The sequence below is a fragment of the Gopherus evgoodei genome, chromosome 19 (assembly GCF_007399415.2).
Source record: "Gopherus evgoodei ecotype Sinaloan lineage chromosome 19, rGopEvg1_v1.p, whole genome shotgun sequence".
In the NCBI taxonomy this organism is placed as follows: Eukaryota; Metazoa; Chordata; order Testudines; family Testudinidae; genus Gopherus; species Gopherus evgoodei.
The window spans coordinates 96,685-116,111 of NC_044340.1; the positions used below are offsets into that span (position 1 = coordinate 96,685).

At 46.2% G+C, this 19,427-nt stretch overlaps 1 protein-coding gene across 1 annotated transcript; it reads left to right on the forward strand.

The window, feature by feature from the left end:
- The first annotated feature begins 519 nt into the window (after positions 1-519).
- On the forward strand, positions 520-19,173 carry LOC115637321 (serine protease HTR4-like). The gene is made up of 9 exons (XM_030538489.1): positions 520-952; positions 2,945-3,044; positions 4,174-4,378; positions 6,000-6,194; positions 7,097-7,129; positions 8,981-9,095; positions 11,624-11,681; positions 13,094-13,189; positions 18,959-19,173. The coding sequence occupies exons 1-9, from the start codon at positions 520-522 to the stop codon at positions 19,122-19,124; spliced, it is 1,401 nt and encodes a 466-aa protein (XP_030394349.1). The 3' UTR covers positions 19,125-19,173.
- The last annotated feature ends 254 nt before the right edge of the window (positions 19,174-19,427 follow it).

The window sequence follows — 19,427 nt, forward strand, 5'->3', positions numbered from 1 at the left end:
GGGTTATTAAAGGGGCACATGGGTGGGAGCCAAATGGAAGTGAAGACATTACCAGTCCTAGCTGGGGCTAACCCGTAGTGTGGCTCAGGCTTTAGCTCAGGTTCGCCTGGCTGTGCCCAGAGCTGAGCTGCTCCCCCCAGGCAGAAGCCTGCAAGGCCCAGTAGGGGAGGGGTAGGGGGAGGGGAACCCCTGGAACCATTTCTAGGTGGGTGCTGGCAGCCTGACACCGAGCTCCAAACCAGCACCCCTCATGCTAGCACCTCTGCCCCTGCCTGAGGCTGCTCTGCCACGGGGCTATTGGCCAAGAAGCAGCGCTCACCCGGGGCCCAGCTGTGCTGGGGAAGGTGCCCCAGGCCAGCCGGCTGCAGGAGCCACCCTGCTGGTCTTGGCAGGGGCCGGCCCGCGGCTCCTCCCCGACGGGAGGCGCTGAGGCCGGGGGCAGCCCTTAAAGGGAGCCGGGCTGCGCCGGACGGCGGGACAGCCTTGGAGCAGCGTCCCTCGGGTGCATCCCCAGCAGCCATGGGGCCGCCCCCCTGCTGGCTCTTGCTGCTGCTGGCCGCCCCCCTGGGGAAGCCGCGGCCGCCCCCGGCCGTGCCCTGCCCGGCGGTGTGTGAGCCGGCGCGCTGCCCCCCGCGGGACCCCCAGCTCTGCCTGGCCGCCGGGGGCCTGCTCCAGCCGGACCGCTGCGGCTGCTGCTGGCTCTGCGCGCCCGGGGAGGGGCGGCCCTGCGCCGCTGGGGGGCTCTGCGCCCACGGGCTGCGCTGCCAGCGCCCCGCAGCCCTCCGGGCCCGGGGCGGCACCTGCCTCTGTGCCGAGTCCCCCCAGCCCGTGTGCGGCAGCGACGGCCGCACCTACCGCAGCCTGTGCCAGCTGCGGGCCGAGAACCGGCGGGAGCGGCTGCGGGACGCGCCCCCGGCCATCCCCGTGCAGCAGGGCGGCTGCGGAGAGCCAGGTAAGGGAGCCACTGATCCCTCCTGCCCCGGGAGCCAGTCCCGTGCACAGGGGCGGCAGCGGGGAGTTGGGTCACGCAAGGGAAACACCGAGTCCGCCCCAACCAATCAGCTTCCTCCTCCCCGACCCAGCCTGTTCCCTTGCCCGCTAACCTGCCCTACCTATCCAAGCAGCCAGCCCGCCCGCCCGACCAAACACAGCATCCATCTGCCCAGCGCCTTCTCCTGCTCAGTCTTTCCTCTCCTTGCTCTCTGTTGCCACCTGATTCTCTTCTCATCCCTTCTCCTGCACTCACTGTCTGCTAGGTTCCGTCTCCCTCCCTTCTTCTCAGAGTTCAATAGTTGTCACTTTCTGTGTTTTGTTCCCTTCTAGTCTCCTACTTCTCCCCTGTGAGATCAGATTTGTTTTTCATTTCCCTTTGCTTCTGTTTCCTGGGTGAGGCAGGGATGATGCCCTACTTTTGGAATGAATGAATGAAGTTTCACAGAGGGGTGTAAATGCAATTTCTCCATAAGGTTCTAACTGGCCAAGTCCAGAGTGAAGGATCCAACCAGGTGCAGGACCAGAGGCTTGAGTTTATCAGCACAGGTTTTTGAGCTCAGCAGCAGGGTTACCCAGAGTTCTTTTTCAGGACTAGTCTACATTTGGATACTTAATGAAACAGCTATTCTGGAATAAATGTGTCCAAACTGGGGACTTATACTGAAATAATTGTTCCACAATCATTATTTCAGTAATGTTCCAAGGGTAGACACCTTTAGGTAACTGTATGAGGGACTGCCTATTTAATCTGTAAATGCAGGCTTTGGAGAGTTAAAAGCCTAACAGGAATATGCTGATTAAACTAGTGGGATCGAAAACAGTTTTCTGCCTCTATGGCAGTGAGTTCTTGCATGGCAAATATGGAAATTCAGTTGAACTGAATTATTTGGGGTCTAGTCTCAGTATACTTGTTTTGCTCTACTTTGCCCTGAAGATTAAGACACTGTGTAGGAGAAATCCAGATTGCCTCTCCCAGAGCCTGAAGAGGGGCCAGTTCACCTCAACCGTTACAATCTTCTATTTCAACAGTACATTGAATGGAATATAGTTGGTAGGATCCCTCTTGCTTCTTGACACCCTTCACTGGCAACCATGACTTAATATTAAAATAAACCTAGTGGAAGTGAGTAACTGAATCCTGTATTCTCCATATATGATCCATCCATCTAATAACAACACAGGATGCTTCCACCCACTGTCCCAGGGGAAGGTGAAAAATCCCTAGGGTCTTTGCCAGCATTCCCTTCAGAGGGAAAATGCCATCCAGAGCTCAAACGTAATGATCAGCACAACCAAATGCCTGGAAAAAAACCACCCTTAGCATGTAATCCTATCTATGCTACAAACTTCTGCTTATGTCCAAGGAATTGCCTACCTGATTTATTTTCTGCTTTTCACAATATTTCAATATTTAACCAGATCAATCCTAAGTAAAAACCACAAAGTAGATGTTCCTTAAGAAGGTGCAGAGAACTGGTCACTGACTAAGCAGACAGAGCAGTGCTGTGTACGGCTCAGGTATCTGTCTAGCACAAAAGGGTCCATGGGGAACAATCAGATAAACACAGTGGTCAGTGGCTGGGAATAAAGGGCTAACACGCTGCAGAATAATATTGAAAGGTAAGAAGAGTGGGTGGTCTTGGTGATTATATGATTCCCAAAAGACTTTGTGTGTGAGATACAACCTGGAAACTTGTTGTTGTTGAATATTAAAATTGTGATTCTGCCCAAAGCCCCAGTCAAGATCTAGACCCATTTTGCTAGGTAAATTAAGACAAAGTCTCTCTCTTAAAAAAGAGCTTGCAGTCTGATTTGTAGTTCTGTTTGAAAGTGAGCACATGGTGACTTGTATGGTGAGAGTTTGAGAAGCAAGTCAGTGGCTGTTCCTTACTGTAATGATCTCCATGTGTAGTGGAAAACGATGAACAGGAATTAAAACCTTTGCCCCTAGGCTCCTTCCATCCTGACAGCCTGAGGTACAAGTTTAATTTTATTGCGGATGTTGTGGAGAAGATTGCTCCAGCTGTTGTCCATCTTGAGCTCTTTCGCAGGTAAGGATGCCAAATTAAGGCTGTTTTAAACTGTTTCATAATGAATTTGCTGGTAAAGGTGGTTGAGAGCACTTTTTGCAAACATTTGTGAACTATGGTATAGAAGCAGCAAAGCAGGCTCTCATTCATGAACATTTGAATAAATAGACCACTGTGTGGGGGTAGAGCGGCCCAAGTGGGGCAATTGGTCCCAGGTCCTGCAGGGCCCCCCCTGAAGAATATAATATTCTATGGTATTGCAACTTTTTGTTATGGAAGGGATCCTAAAAATTGTTTTGCCCCAGGCCCTCTAAATCCTCTGGGCAGCACTGTGTGGAGGAAGAAATCCATAAAATTGTCTTCCTCTGGATGTGCCTGAGATTGGCCCAGGGAACTCCCATCAGGATTAATTATAGTTAGGCATGTAAACACCATTTAAATTGAGAGGGGGGTAGACTGCCCTGAGCTGTTACTGTGGCCAGTAAAACAATCCTATAGAAATGAGAGGCTTGAATTGGGAGATCAGAAAGTCTGACGCTTGTAAGCAATGCCATTTTGTTTACTATTTGATTAATAGGGACACTCCTGTCAAATCTGGCCCCCAAAGTTAGGTTTTGTATGAACAAGCATTTGTGAAACCTGAACAAATATAAATGTTTTTATGACTTTAAGAAAAACAAACAAACAAAGGTTCCCCTGCAGCATCTCCAGCCCAACTATTGCAGCCCTTGGCCACAGCATGAGAACCAGAAAGTAAAATTGATAAGAAATGGACTTTTAAAATGTGTTGCTGATTAGTTTAATTGACCAAGCTGAGGGTGATGGAAAAACTGTAAGAAATACACATTATTTTAAAACTTTCCATTTTAGTAATCTAATGTAGTTGTACTGACATGGAATTTTTGCTCCCCCAGGATCCTGGTTGAACAAGATCCATTCATGTTGGCAACCTGTGCTCTAGCTTTTAAGATATTCCCAGTACTGTACCTTCTTTTAAAAAAAGAAAAAAGGGGTGGGGAGGGATTTAGGATGAAGATTAACATTATGGTACTATTATGAGGTTTTATATCAGAAAGCACTCCTCTTCAGCGTGCATCTTGGTACGAATTCAGACTTACAACAGCAACAACATAACTCATTCATTGCACAGGGTGTCCTACTCAAGCCAAGAAGTTCTTGTGTCCAGTGGCTCCGGATTCATAGTGTCAGAGGAAGGACTGATTGTCACTAATGCGCATGTTCTCACCAATAAGCAGAGAATCAGAGTGGAGCTCAAGAGCGGGGAGCAGTACGAAGCTAAAATCAAAGATGTTGACCACAAGTTGGACATAGCCCTGATCAAAATATATCCTGATGTGAGTATGTCTGAGCTCTTTGAGGAGGACCATCAGATAGGGAAGCAGAAAATAAACTGAGGTTTAAACTCAAAGCTGGTGCATTTGTGTGTTTGATAGGTAGTGGTCTTTCCTCCATAAGACTTAGTGGTATTGGGGAAAGCATAGTTACAACCTTTCTGGGCACAGGGTTCAGAAGCAGCCCCACCGCAGAGAGGTTGGTCTTGCCCAGTTCGTGTACATACCCTATATCTGTTTACAAGAGGCTCTCATTTAGTAGCTGCAGGAAGATACTGTTGATATTTTTTTTCAAATAACTTTTGTTACACTAATAAAAGAACTAGTTCTACTCCAAATAGGTATTTAAAAAACAAACAACAAAACACTCAAAACCTTCCATTTTCTTGGAATAAACTTTCATTTTGCTGTCCAGTTTGTATCTCTGTACGAGGTGTGTGTCTATAAGGGATTCTGTGTCTCTCTGTGGGAATTAGTTGGGGGTATTCTGTTTGTTCTTTACTTAAAAGAAAAAAAATAGAAACAGTCTTCTTTGCAAAGCCACGGGGGTGGGGGGAGGGAGGAAGGAAGTAACTAAATATAATGGAAGATTCAGCTTCCAAAGGGGGAAGTAAATCTACCCAAATAAATTGTTCATCTTATTTTCATAGGAGAACTATTTTTGGAGCTGTATTTAAAAACTCCTGAACCCTAATGGTTGGCTGGTTTGAGTCAATAAAAGACCATATTGTGACATTTATTGTTTTAAGCTGAACTCCCCCACTGAATTGAAAGGAGAGTCAGTATGGCCACAACATGTCCCACTGAAATACTGGTAAAGTGAAGAAGAGAGGTGATTCAGGCAGTGCAATGATTTACAGCCATCCCATTAATGACTGCTGCAGGACAGAGGTTCTTTCCAAACTGTGAAAGGGAGAGAATGGCTAATATTTCTGGCAGGGCCGTGGGAGGCAGTACACAGCTCTTACTAGGTGTTTTAAATACTGAAGAGCGTTTGAGTGTCAGATGCCATGAACATTATTCCATCACATGACAAGCCAACCCACAGTATGATCAAGCGGAGAATCTGTCACTCTCATCTAGGGAGCACTAGGAAATTTCTTTCAAAGACATCCCGCTAGCAAAATATGTGAGGTGGGGCTTAATGGAGGAAGTGCTGTGATGAAATGGAACAATGCGATTGGACTCATTGAGGGTCACATTTTTTTGGAAATTGTCCACAGAATGTCTCTTTACCCATCAAAACCTACGTTTGTACTCACAAGTTGAGTAGACCTGCCTTTGATCCATGCTGTCCTATAGGTATGCGTGCTATGAGTATTTCCATGTTGTTAGTGAGCAAGCTAGTGTGCCAGAAGCAATTAGCCCTTATATAACATGCCCTAAAGGATTCAAAGTATGTGCTGATCTGAATGAACCCCTGCTGTATGAAGACATCTTCATATCTGCATTCAGTGATTAAACCTAGGAATCCTGAACTTCAGAGTGTTTAATAACACTTGAGTATCTGCTCTGCTGCCTATAGAATAACTCCCTCTCCTGGAGCCTGTGGGCCACTGTACTAGTCTAAGGAATCAGTGTCTAGCAGTAAGTGACCAGTTTGATTGTTCTGCCTCCTTCCCAGACTGCCCTCTCTGTACTACTGCTGGGCAGATCCTCTGACCTCCGTCCTGGGGAGTTTGTTGTGGCGCTGGGCAGTCCCTTCTCCTTACAAAACACTGTAACGACAGGAATCGTCAGCAGCACTCAAAGAGGCAGCAAGGAGCTTGGCCTGAAGGACTCTGACATGGCATACATTCAGACAGATGCCATCATCAATGTAAGTGCCAAGTCTAGAGATTTCCCCTTCAGGGGTGGGGACCTTAGGCATGTCCACAGCAGCAGAGAGTTCTTCAGTTAAGAACACAGGAACCCCAGTTAAATCTTAGAGAATGATGCCCAAAGAGTTCCCAAACTTTTCATTGTGTGAACTACACTGTAATTAACAGAGATGGTCTCATGGATGCCTCTCCCGTTTGCATTCACCTCATATCCCTGTGCTAACCACAACAATGGCTTATGGAGGAAAGTAATGTTACGGAAGTGTTTAGCATGGCTTTCGTAAAGAGGAGTCCAGGCCCCCCCCCCACACTCTCTCTCTCTCTCTCTCTCTCTCCATTATCACCAGAAATGTGTCTTGGAGCTATATCCTGTGGTTCTTATTGAGGGATGGCTCGAGTGACTGAAATGAAGAATGGGAGTTAGATGCAACCATTTCTGTGCAGCAAATTTGATCAAAACCCTCCCATAACCTGTTAGTTCTGTGAGATCTTTTCATCAGTAAAGAGACTCTACTTGCACAATGACCTTGCTAAAGGGTCTGATGCTTTCAGGACTCCTTCACCTGTTGATAAGAGGTTATGCTTCCTTGCAAGGATGCCCAGAAGGGCCTTTAGGCTGACTGTTCCTGTGGCAGCTGCAAAGGGGGAGTTGTTTTTTTGCAAGAACGGAAGGCTCATGTTCGTATGCCTTGCGGTTCCTAAACTATTCTGCCCTCTTACACATTGAGGTATTTTTTCACTGATGTCTAGAACTCTCCTTAATAACCCCACCCCCCAGCAAATTATAGGTATCAAGATTATTTCAATACAAAAGTGCCTTCCTCAGACTCCAGCAAATTTTGTCAGGGAATGGTGGTCTTAATGTGACTGTAAAGTCCTCTCCAATTGTGTTCTCTTACAGTATGGAAATTCAGGTGGGCCCTTGGTGAACTTGGTAAGTTTCCCTCTTCGCTGCCACTATTTCTCTATTTCTAAAGTTCCTCTCAATTTCCTCTTAATTTATTGACAAGCATCCTGTGTGGCCTTTTACTCCCTTTACTGTAGCTTCTAGTAGAATAAAGTCATTTAAATGATGGCATCATTATGTGAAGTTAAGCCCAATGTCTTTAATCCTGTGAAGGCTGAATTCTCTTTTCACTTACAGTTAGACCTGGTCTCACGTTTTTTATGGAAAGTTTGGACAAAAAAAAAACTCTATTTATTTTCATCAAAATGTTCCACCGAAATTTCTGAATGTTAACTGAAAAATTGGAAATCAAAAGATTTTGACCAAAATCTTTGTGGAAAGATTTTTTTCTCCACAGAAAATAGACTCTTCTGTGGAAAATCTTTGTTTCCTTGAAAACCCAACTTTGTGTTGGAAAAACAATTTCTGACGAAGTGGGTATTCACCCACGAAAGCTCATGCTCCAAAACGTCTGTTAGTCTATAAGGTGCCACAGGATTCTTTGCTGCTTTTAGTTTCAACAGAAAACTTTTCACCAGCCCTACCTACAGTCAGTCTCATAAATCAGGGATTGTTCCATTGAATCCAGTGGGGTTATGTGGCAGGTGAGAAGAGAATCTTGTTTTATCTCCCACCCCCACCGCACACATTCTAATTTAAATTCCCCTTAGATTCTACATTTTAGTGTCATGTTTTGCAATCTAACACACATGATGTGTCTATTTCACCCTGGAGTTAAGTGAACAGAACTGAGCTATTGCTTTTTGAAATATTGGGAAAGCTCTTGTGTTTATCTGGGAATGCTTTTGAAAATGTAGCTACCCATCACAAACATTATTATAGCCTGGGGAGATTCTCTGCATCTAAGCTCAAGGAGCACCTGTGAGAACAGATGGGCAGAAGACAGAAGTGACCACTGTGACAACCATGGCCAGGTGCTAAACTGTTTAGAAAATCTGGTCCTGAATTTGCTTAATACACAGATGACAGACTGCACCCTCTGAACCATGGCAGTCTTTGTAACTAATACAACCTGCAAACTTTCCACATCAAATACCATCACTTTCTCGGTGTGTACAAGCAACGGCAGGATGCTGTTGTGGCTACTCCATGTGTTCAGTCCTGCCAGGTGCTGAGCACTCACAACTCCCATTAACTGAGTAGAACTTATCTGTCACTCTGCAGGATGAGATCCTTGGTGCTAATAAGGCAGAAAGAATGGCTCCCCTGTAAATGGCAGGGCAAGCACATGGAAAGGATTAGCACTGCACATGGTTGCATCAAACACTTTGCTGGGGATCTGGATTCTGGTTACACCATTCTGAACCTACTAATACAATGGTTTCCACTTACTCTAATGATCTGTACTCAGACCTCCCAAAGCCCAGTGTTTCGGTGTTCTGGGATCCTCAGATCTGAGTCTCTCATCACTTTATTTTCAAGTTGGAGTCTTTATCATTTTAAATTTGTATTCACTAATTGGAATACAAATTTAACTGGATGAATAAATTTGTATTCACTAATTGGAATTAAATGGTGGGGGAAATTGTTAGTTACTCTTCCCTTGTACTATAGCATTTGTGTTTGTGCTTATAGTGTTAACAAATGCAGCAGTGTAGATAGCTTTACTCTGGTCCCTTTACGTGTCCCTATGGTCATATGACCAGTTAATTTTCCAGTGCCACTCTGCCAGCACTGGTTCAGTTTTGCTGTGAAAGTGCTTGCCACCCCAATAACACGATACATTGTTGACTCTTGCAAACCTTGCACCAAAAGTGTCCCAGAAAGTGGTGGTGTATAAGCCAGGTCTGGTTACTCTTGCTGCATTCTCTGTAATAGGATGGTGAAGTTGTAGGGATAAATACGCTGAAGGTAACGGCTGGCATCTCCTTTGCCATCCCCTCTGACCGAATCCGTCAGTTCCTAGAAGAATCTCACGACCGGCAGATGAAAGGTAGGAGTGTTGTTGTCAAGGTTTCTCCCCCACTCTGAACTTTAGGTACAGATGTGGGGACCTGCATGGACACTTCTAAGCTTAATTATTAGCTTAGATCTGGTAACACTGCCACCATGCAGAAATTTCAGTGTCTGGAACACTTCCTGTCCTCCCAAAACCTTCTTTCCACTCACTCTCAAGTTTTCCCTTCACTCCGAGGGTATTTGAGAGGCATCTGTGCCTAGGGATCTTTGGTGTGATTGTGGTGTAATGAACTGTAATCGGTTGGGGTTCTTGTGGCAGTGGGCCTTTATATGTCCCAGTTCATTACATTTAAAACATTGCCCAGCTGACTGGTCACTGGGTCGAGGTGGGTTGCTGGAGACTGGTGAGGTGGGACAATAGGGTGTCTGGGGCTTTCCTTGGGTTGTGGGTGGGGTCGTGGGTTGCTCCCGGTGATGGGGTTTATTTTCGATTTGCCCCCTCTGATATTCGCTCCCCTTGCTAGTAGTTTTTTTCTTTTCTGCCACTTTCACCAATCTGGCTCCAATCTCCCTCGCCTCGGTTACAGTTTTGGGCTTCCCATCTAGGATGTACCTTTCTATTTCCTCAGGAACACCCTCTAAAAACTGCTCCATTTGCATTAGGAAGGACAGCTCTTCCAGAGTTAGCACTTGCTCCTGATATCCAGGCCTCCCAATTCTTTCCAATGTGGTAGGCGTGTCGGGTAAATGACACATCTGGATTCCACCTTAGGGCTCTGAACCACCGACGGGCATGCTCAGGTGTTAGCCCCATTCTGATTCTGGCCTTGGTTTGAAAAAGTTTATAATCGTTCATGTGTTCCTTAGGCATTTCAGCCGCCACCTCTGCTAAGGGTCCACTGAGCTGTGGCCTCAGCTCTATCATGTACTGGTCTGTAGAGATGCTGTACCCATGGCAGGCCCTTTCGAAATTTTCTAAGAAGGCCTCAGTATCATCACCTGCTTTGTAGGCGGGGAATTTTTGGGGATGGGAAACAGTACCTGGAGAACGGTTGTTAGGGTTGGCTGGTACATCCTGCTTAGCCCTTGCTAATTCCAGGGCATGCTTGTGGGCCTCCCTCTGGATCTCCATAGCCCTCTGGTGGTCAGCCTCTTTCTCCTCCATCTCTTTTTGTTTCATCTCCATAGCTCTCTTGTGTGCTGCTTCTTCCCTGGCTATTTCTGCATTAATTTTTAATTGTTCTAGTTCCATCTGTCTCTTATGTTCGTTGTCTTTCTCTGTTGCTTCCTGCCTAGCTAGTTCGTTAGTTGCTCCACTGGTACTCATTTTCCTGCTTTCTTGTGCTGGCCACACCCCTCTGCAGTTCACTGAAACTGGGATGCACTCAGCTCAGGGCTGCTTGGTTAACAGAGACTTTCTAACTAGCTATACCCGAGAGGTAGAAAGAAAGAAAACAGTTCAGCTTGTAAATTCCTTTTGCTGGCTGCTTGCTCACAGCTTGAAACCTACTCTTAACAAAGACCCTTGTTAAAAAAACTTAACATCTCTGCCCTCAGGCTGCCTTCTAAGCAGCTAGAAAGGAAAAAAAAAAATCCTACTGGCTTTTGGTTCCTAAAAAATCCCTCACCACTGCTCACCATGTCAAGGTTCCTCCCCCACTCTGAACTTTAGGGTACAGATGTGGGGACTTGCATGGACACTTCTAAGCTTAATTACTAGCTTAGATCTGGTAACACTGCTACCATCCAGAAATTTCAGTGTCTGGAACACTTCCTGTCCCCCCAAAACACTCCCCTCCCTGGGCAGCCTTGAGAGGCTTTTTCACCGAGTTCCTGGTGAACACCGATCCAAACCCCTTGGATCTTAAAACAAGGAAAAATCAATCAGGTTCTTAAAAAGAAAGCTTTTAATTAAAGAAAGAAAGGTAAAAATCATCTCTGTAAAATCAGGATGGAAAATACTTTACAGGGTAACCAGATTCATATAGCCCAGAGGAACCCCCTCTAGCCTTAGGTTCAAAGTTACAGCAAACAGTGGTAAAATCCTCTCGGCAAAAAGGAACGTTTACAAGTTGAGAAAACAAAAATAAGACTAACACGCCTTGCCTAGCTGTTACTTACAAGTTTGAAACATGAGAGACTGATTCAGAAAGATTTGGAGAGCCTGGATTGACGTCTGGTCCCTCTTAGTCCCAAGAGCGAGGCCCCTGTCAGGGAGAGGTTTGCTGTTGATGGCTCTGATCCAAAGCCCATTGAAGTCAGTGGAAGAACATAAGTGTTCTGCATTCTGCTAACTTTACTGGGCCCATAGTTCCATCTTCTGATGTAAACATTTTAGCATGCTTAAACTATACCATAAATGTGGCTTTTCTATTCAACACTGTTATAATTCTAAACGTTAGTCTCCTAATGACCCAATAGAATTTAAAATTGGAGCTGTTTTGTCAGCTCCTAAAACCCACTTCCCCCCCTTGGACATTCTAAGCAAATGCCTGATGTTTCTGGGAGTAAGGTTTTGCTGTGTCTTATTTGATTTCATGAATGTTGACTCTGTCCTTCTAGGGACGATTCGACCCAAGAAGAAATACATGGGATTCCGAATGCTTCCCCTCACTTTTAAGTAAGCTTTGTTTTCTGCACTCATCACCAGCTTTCATGCAGTCTCTCACACTGTCTATCATTTGAGGTGGGGTGTGTGATTCCCAGCTCGAGGAGATGTACCTGCACTAGCTGTGATTGAGCCAACATGATAAAAATAGAATGTAGCTGTGGTGGCACAATCAGGCGGATGGGTTAACTGCCCCAAGTCTGTGCCTAGTATCTTGGACAGCTACATTCAGGGGCGGCCAGCCCCTCCCACTGCTCACGCCACCATAGCTAGACACTATTTTAGTGTGGTAGCTCAATCAGAACTTCTGCAGGTGTCATCTTGCCACCTCCCCTCCCCCATCTCAAAGACATACCCTCACTGTAAGGACAGAGAGTTCAAGACCGTCTCTAGCAGATAGTCAATAAGTAGTTCAGCCATAACTCTCTTCTTGGGAGCTGTAGAGATTCTGGTGCATTTACAGAACTTCCAATGCAGTGCTGTTCATGCTCCAGGTATCAAAGCGCTTGACAAAGTAAGATCATTAACCTCCGGTAGACTGGGGGTAAGCTGACACTTCATCTATTTATAATAAAACAGATATAATTGCTTTTATGTATATGTGTTGATTATGACCCACGCCCTTTGTCACTTAGTTGGGAAGCTTTTTGGGCCAAGCACTGTCCTCACAGGCATCTGTACAATGCCAAAGGTGAGGCCATGATCTAGATTGGAGCCTCTGAGTTCTACAGTGGTATTAATAATAATGGCGATTATGCAGGTGACTAGGGAATCCAGAGGAATACCAAGGGTCCTAGAGAACTTAAACGTCAGCAGGAAATAGTAGCATGATATTCAGGTTAGAAAATTGCAAACATACCTCTGAGGGGAAAGTGGCAACAAAAAATAAGTTTCATGGTTCTTATTAAAACAACTGTTAAAATAGTATGTCTGAAAGGGGTTAAAAAGCAGCTTTGAGCATAAGAATCCAGTTGTTTTTGGTCCTGCCATGATGGCAGGGGACTGGACTCGATGACCTCTCGAGGTCCCTTCCAGTCCTAGAGTCTATGAGTCTATGAGTTAGTGTGAATGTTTGTATTTCGGACTTTGCATTGAGACTTGCTCACAGTGAGCCGTAGCATCAATTAATTATGCTTTCAAAAAAACATCCCTGAATGTTGACAGTCTTGCTGCAGGATGATTTTTTTAAGTGTCTGCATTTCTGGACAAATGGGAATGTTTGTGCATTTATAGCTATGCCAATTTAAAATCTGTTGGGTCTTCTAGTCCCAATACCGAGACAGAATAATACTGAACCATTTCTGAATTGGCAATATTAAAAAGACAGTTTTTTCCTAGGCCTTGTGCAAGGTAATGGATTAGGCAGTAATGGGCTGATCAGTATTTCACATGAAGAGTTCTACCATCATGATTTCCTTTTTCAGTCTCATCCGTGAACTGAAAATCTATGATAAAGACTTCCCGGACCTGAACTCTGGAGTCTATGTTTTTGAAGTGATTCAAGGAACTGCTGCTGCAAGGTAAGAACCTAAAGATGAAGGCTGCACCACCTGCCTCTTTGTGGGCATTGCAGGGGCCTCTCAAATGCTCCTATTCAGGGCTGGCTCCAGGCTACAGTGCGCCAAGCGTATGCTTGGGGCGGCATGCCGCAGGGGGCACTCTGCCGGTTGCTGGGAGGGCGGCAGGCAGTTTTGGTGGAGCTGCCGCAGGCGTGGCTGCGGACGGTCTGCTGGTCCCGCGGCTCCGGTGGACCCCCCGCAGAAACGCCTGCAGCAGGTCCACCGGAGCCGCGGGACCAGCTGACCATCCACAGAAACGCCTGCGGGAGGTCCACCGGAGCCACGGGACCGGCGAGCGGCAGAGCGCCTCCCCATGGCATGCCGCTGTACTTGGGGCAACAAAATTGCTAGAGCTGGCCCTGCTCCTATTGCAGTGTTCATGTAAGAGCCCTATACAACCTTCTTTAACGCTGTGATCTCTGAATGGAGGCTGATATTTTGCTCACTCAGGGCTTGGCTACACTTGAGAGTTGCAGCGCTGTAAACCCACCACCAGTGCTGCAACTTACTCACTGTCCACACTTGGAAGGCACATACAACTCTGCATCTCCCTGGCTGCAGCGCTGGCCATACTCCTGCTCTGCCTGGGGTATAAGGATTGCAGCGCTGGTGATGCAGCGCTGCTCCACAAGTGTGGCCACCAAAAGCGCTGTAATTGGCCTCTGAGGTATTCGGAGGTATCCCAGAATGCCTGTTCAGCCACTCTTCCGGTTTGTTGTGAACGCTGGGCTCCCGGACCTGCTTATCTTAAAAAACAAACACAACTCCTGTTTGCTCGAGCAGAGGCAGGCAAGGGAATTTCTTTGGAATGGTCACAGTTTGCTTGAGGAGAGAAGCAACATGGCGGGGGGGAGGGGAGAGTCCATTTTGGAGCAGCTGCTTATGTGGTCTGAAGGCTATTTAGGAGTGCATAATTTGCATGTAGTGAATAAGAGAGGGGTGGGGGAAGGACTTGAAACTTTTAAAATGATTGAAGGTTGGTGCTGTGTATCTTCCGGTCCTTAGAACTTGCAAGGCAGGGAGCTGACACAGTGTCAGCTCCAAAAATCCACTCTCTGTGTCTCCCCCACACTCCCTGTCACACTCCACCCCACCCCCCTTTTGAAAAGCACGTTGCAGCCACTTGAACGCTGGGATAGCTGCCCATAATGAACCACTCCCCACAGCGCTGCAAATGTGGCCACAGTGCAGCGCTGGTAGCTGTCAGTGTGGCCACACTGCAGCGCTTTCCCTACACAGCTGTACCTCCCAGCGCTGCACACCTGCAAGTGTAGCCAAGCCCTCAGAGTCCACACCAGGATGGCTTTCTGTGAGTGGCTATCACAGGGCTTGTCTACATCAGAAAGTTGCAGTGCTGGTGAGGGAGTTACAGCGCTGCAACTTTGAAGGTGTACACATCTGCAGGGCATCACCAGCGCTGCAACTCCCTGTTTGCAGCGCTGGCCGTACTCCCGTTTTGTCTCGGGTGTAGAGGATCCAGCGCTGGTAATCCAATGTAGACACTTACCAGCGCTTTTCTTGACCTCCGTGGAAGGAGGAAGCCTCTGGTAATCAAGCTGGTCTCCTTTCCCGGTTTGCTCTCTCGTTCCCGGAACCCCGAGCAAGCAGGTCTCCTTCCCTGCGGTTTGCAGGGGGGTTCGGGGAACGCGAGAGCAAACCGCGGCGAAGCTGGTCTCCTTTCCCGGTTTGCTCTCTCATTCCCGGAACCCCGAGCAAGCAGGTCTCCTTCCCTGCGGTTTGCTGGGTGGCTCCGGGAACGCGAGAGCAAACCGCGGCGAAGCTGGTCTCCTTTCCCGGTTTGCTCTCTCGTTCCCGGAACCCCGAGCAAGCAGGTCTCCTTCCCTGCGGTTTGCAGGGTGGCTCCGGGAACGCGAGAGCAAACCGCGGCGAAGCTGGTCTCCTTTCCCGGTTTGCTCTCTCGTTCCCGGAACCCCGAGCAAGCAGGTCTCCTTCCCTGCGGTTTGCAGGGTGGCTCCGGGAACGCGAGAGCAAACCGCGGCGAAGCTGGTCTCCTTTCCCGGTTTGCTCTCTCGTTCCTGGAACCCCGAGCAAGCAGGTCTCCTTCCCTGCGGTTTGCAGGGTGGCTCCGGGAACGCGAGAGCAAACCGCAGCGAAGCTGGTCTCCTTTCCCGGTTTGCTCTCTCGTTCCCGGAACCCCGAGCAAGCAGGTCTCCTTCCCTGCGGTTTGCAGGGTGGTTCGGGGAACGCGAGAGCAAACCGCGGCGAAGCTGGTCTCCTTTCCCGGTTTGCTCTCGCGTTCCCGGAACCCCGAGCAAGCAGGTCTCCTTCCCTGCGGTTTGCAGGGTGGTTCGGGGAACGCGAGAGCAAACCGCGGCGAAGCTGGTCTCCTTTCCCGGTTTGCTCTCGCGTTCCCGGAACCCCCCTTGAAGCCGCCCAACAGTGCTGCAGTGTGGCCACATCTAACACCACTTGCAGCGCTGGTTGCTGTAAGTGTGGCCACTCTGCAGCGCTGGCCCTATACAGCTGTACTAATACAGCTGTAACAACCAGCGCTGCAAAATTTTAGATGTAGACATGGCCACAAGTACAAGATCAGTTCAAGTCTGAATCCATTTCCACCACCCCCACTCCCCTTGCTCTAAAAATATATAGAGAATTTTCAAATCCGGAAGACCAAATGATTTTGTGTGCTTGGGATGAAAGGGCCTGTTGTGCTTCTTGTACTTGGGCAAAATTCTGGCAGTTGTCAATGGGAAACTTGCTTGAGTAGAGAATTGTGCCTTAAATCAGGACAGATTGATCAAGTGTGTTAGTTTTTTGTATTTTTGCTAGAAATCCTGTGAAGATGATCACTTATTGTGTTTTTTGAGTAGAAAAGGATTGATTTCATATAGTTTAACTCTTCATAACTTTTTTCATCCTTATAACCTGCAGCAGACTGAGGGTGGTGCTCACTAGCAGTAAGTTATAAAACAAACATGTTAGAGCTGTAATTATGAATTACATGTACACCATGACTACAGAATGCTGCCAGTGTTGAGGGCACTGCTGAGACCAGAATGATATTAATTCATAGATTCTAAGGCCAGATGGGACCATTATGATGATCTAGTCTGATTTCCTGTATAACCCAGGCCAGGGAACTTCCCCAAAATAATTCCTAGAGCAGGTCATTTAGGAAAACTTCCAGTCTTGATTTAAAAGTTACCAGTGATGGAAGATCTACCATGACCTTTTGTAAACTGTTCCAATGGTTAATTACTCTCACTGTTCATACCTTATGCCTTATTTTCAGTCTCAAATGTCTAGATGTCAAGGCTAGTAGATTCTGTTGTACTTTAAACCAGAAATGGAGAATGTCTTCCAAAGCTTAAGTTCAAGAGGAATTGCTAAGAGAATGCTGAATCTGTCACATGCAAACTGATACCATTACGCAATGGGGAGAAAACCACATGAATGCTACTGCTTTCTTCTTTGGGTGTGTCTACACTGCAATTGGTAGGTGTGATTACATCTGTAGGCACACCTGTGCTAGCTTTGATTTAGAATACAAGTAACAATAGCAGTGTAGCTGCCCAGCATCGACTAGCCTGAGAACAACCCTGCCCAGCATTCTGGATATGTATTAAGCAGCTAGCCCCTTTGGTTGCCTTTGCTGCCATAGCTACATTGTTGCTGTTACTCGAGCTGGCTTTGATCTAGCTAAATGAAAGCCAGCATGGTATGCATGCTTGCTGCAATCATGCCTCTGACTGTAGAACAGGCATACGGCATGAGGGTAAGGTGAGAGGAGAGACTCTGCACCAAACCCTCTGTCCTCCACATGCCAGAAATCCCAATGAAATTCATGGAAGTCTCATATAAGGCAGGCTTGCAAGATCAGGTTTTGTGTTAGCAGCAGCTATAGCCCAAATGTGGGCAGGTGTTAATGCAGATGGACCTATGCACACAGATCTATCAGTATCCTAGTTTTCTGGCCTGCAACATTATTTATTTCAGTACAAGTTTTTGCTGAGCCCAGTTGTTCACATCATAAAACCACCACACAGTTTAGTCCAGTGGAACATCTACCTTACCACCAGGGGACTAATTCAAGACGGCCAAGCTCAGATAACCTATGACCTAAATGAGATTTGAACCCAGTTCCCCAGAAATATGAAGTTAGTACAGGAAACCACAGGATTTAAATATAATGGGCAAAATTCTAGGCTGATTAAGTTTCCATGTATTCCCATTTAAGTCAGCAGTAGTAACTAATTAAGAATTTAGCCTGCTAAACAATAAGGTCTGCAATTTGGAACTCTTCCAAAGTTTGTAGTGTTTTATTTCACATTGAGAATTACTGAACTTCTTGCACATGTATTGATGTCTGATTTTGGGGATCTGTGTAACTTGAACTGTAGCTTCCTTTCCCATTTTTACTTGACCGAGAGTGTTTACAGCATGTGTCAGAAAGCTTCCCCATTTTGTGTGTATGTCACTTTACATTTTTAGTGCTTTCTCAAAGGCTATGCTTATGTTAGAACAGTGCTGGGGGTGAAGGGAGGGAGAATATTAGACACCAGACCTGTCCCATGCTAAAACTTAAGGGAATAAATCCAGCCATGTTTTTTAGAATTTCATCCAAAGGGTGTTCACAGTCTGTTTGATAGTGTTTCCTATGCATCCCTCTCCCTTTCCCCCAGTCCCGTGACTCCAGTACACTCTGATGTCCAAAGCGAATGAGTCTGACAGTGGAGCTGAGCCTTCTACCTCTTTCCATAAGAAGACAGAGCTCAAGTGAAGCAGTTTTGCCCTCTGACTTCTATCAGTGAATTGGGGCATGGGTGCTCCTACAGTGGAGTCATGCTCCATTATAGACCGTTAAGATCACCTATAACTAAAGGGACTGCTTCATCTCTTGCTTCCCTTTCCAGCAGGTACCTCTGTGGGTGTACACTTCTGTCAAAACTTCCATTAACGTAACTGATAGAAATTGGAACCTTGGTTAACATTTCTTTTCCCCCTGCACAATGGTACTTAGTACCACAATGCAGCTCTCTGTTTCAAGTCCTGCTGGTTACACTGAATAGTTACCAACTAACAGCTCTTTGCACACCTTGTTTCTATGCAGTAGAGCCTCTTCTGAGGGTTGTACTGCATCGTATCTAGCAGCTTGTGGCTAGCCCAGTGACTCTAATAAACCCATCCCCAATGTGTATCCTAAAAAGATAGGTGATCATTCTAGGAAATATGTTGTAGTTCTGAGGCAATAACATTGACATTTGGATACAAGTGGTTAGATGCTGGGGTGTGAGCCATGCAAGCCTGTGAATGCTGCATTCACTCTAGAATAGAGAAATTTTGGAGTCACTGAGAAGCGTGGCCAATCAGTACAAGCAAGAAACAGCACATAGCACATTCTCCTTGCAGGGAGAGTTGTTTCTATTACAGTTGTCGACTTCTGCATACAGGAGAAGATAACGACTGTGTTAGTTTCATAGTGAAACTGTTTGTGTGTAATTCTAATAATTAGATTCTCTGAATTAATTTACAGTGGCTACCTCTAGAGTAATGGACTGACTTAAGTTGCCCTTGTTGAATTTTAAAGTCCTTAATCATGTACGCCCTAGCTGTATTCAAGACCTATTTTGAGGTGTATCTGTACACAGACAGCACTGGCCTTTTACATAGATTTCACCATTGTGACTTAGGCAGGAGGTGACTGGGTTCTGAAGGTTACTCCCTGTTTTATCATCTGATTCAAAGTCTCTGGTTTCTTTGTTGCAGCTCTGGCCTGAGAGATGGTGATGTGATTATCAGCATTAATGGAAAAACAGTCACCTCAACAGAAGATGTAAGTGAAGCTGTTAAAGACAATGATGATCTTTCAGTTGTGGTTCGTCGAGGAAATGAAGATGTGATCTTGAATATAATTCCAGATGAAATTGATTAAAGGCTGACTTCTATCAGAAATAGTTTCATTAAACAAAGTCAGACCTGCACTATGTGGCTTAAGACAAAGCTTATGCTGTACGCAGTTTTTTCTAGTATAATGTAGGGAAAAATCTTTCACAGGTGGTCTAGAAAGCAATATTTAGACAGTTAGGATTTTAAAGTGAATTCTAAGATAAATCAAACTGATGTTTTTTTCCACTCTGTATTTTACTTCAAACACATTGGAAAGGGACTATTGAAGTATGTTCCCCCCGCTTCCATATTTAAAGGAATTTAAAGCTAGCCAAAAAATACTGATTGT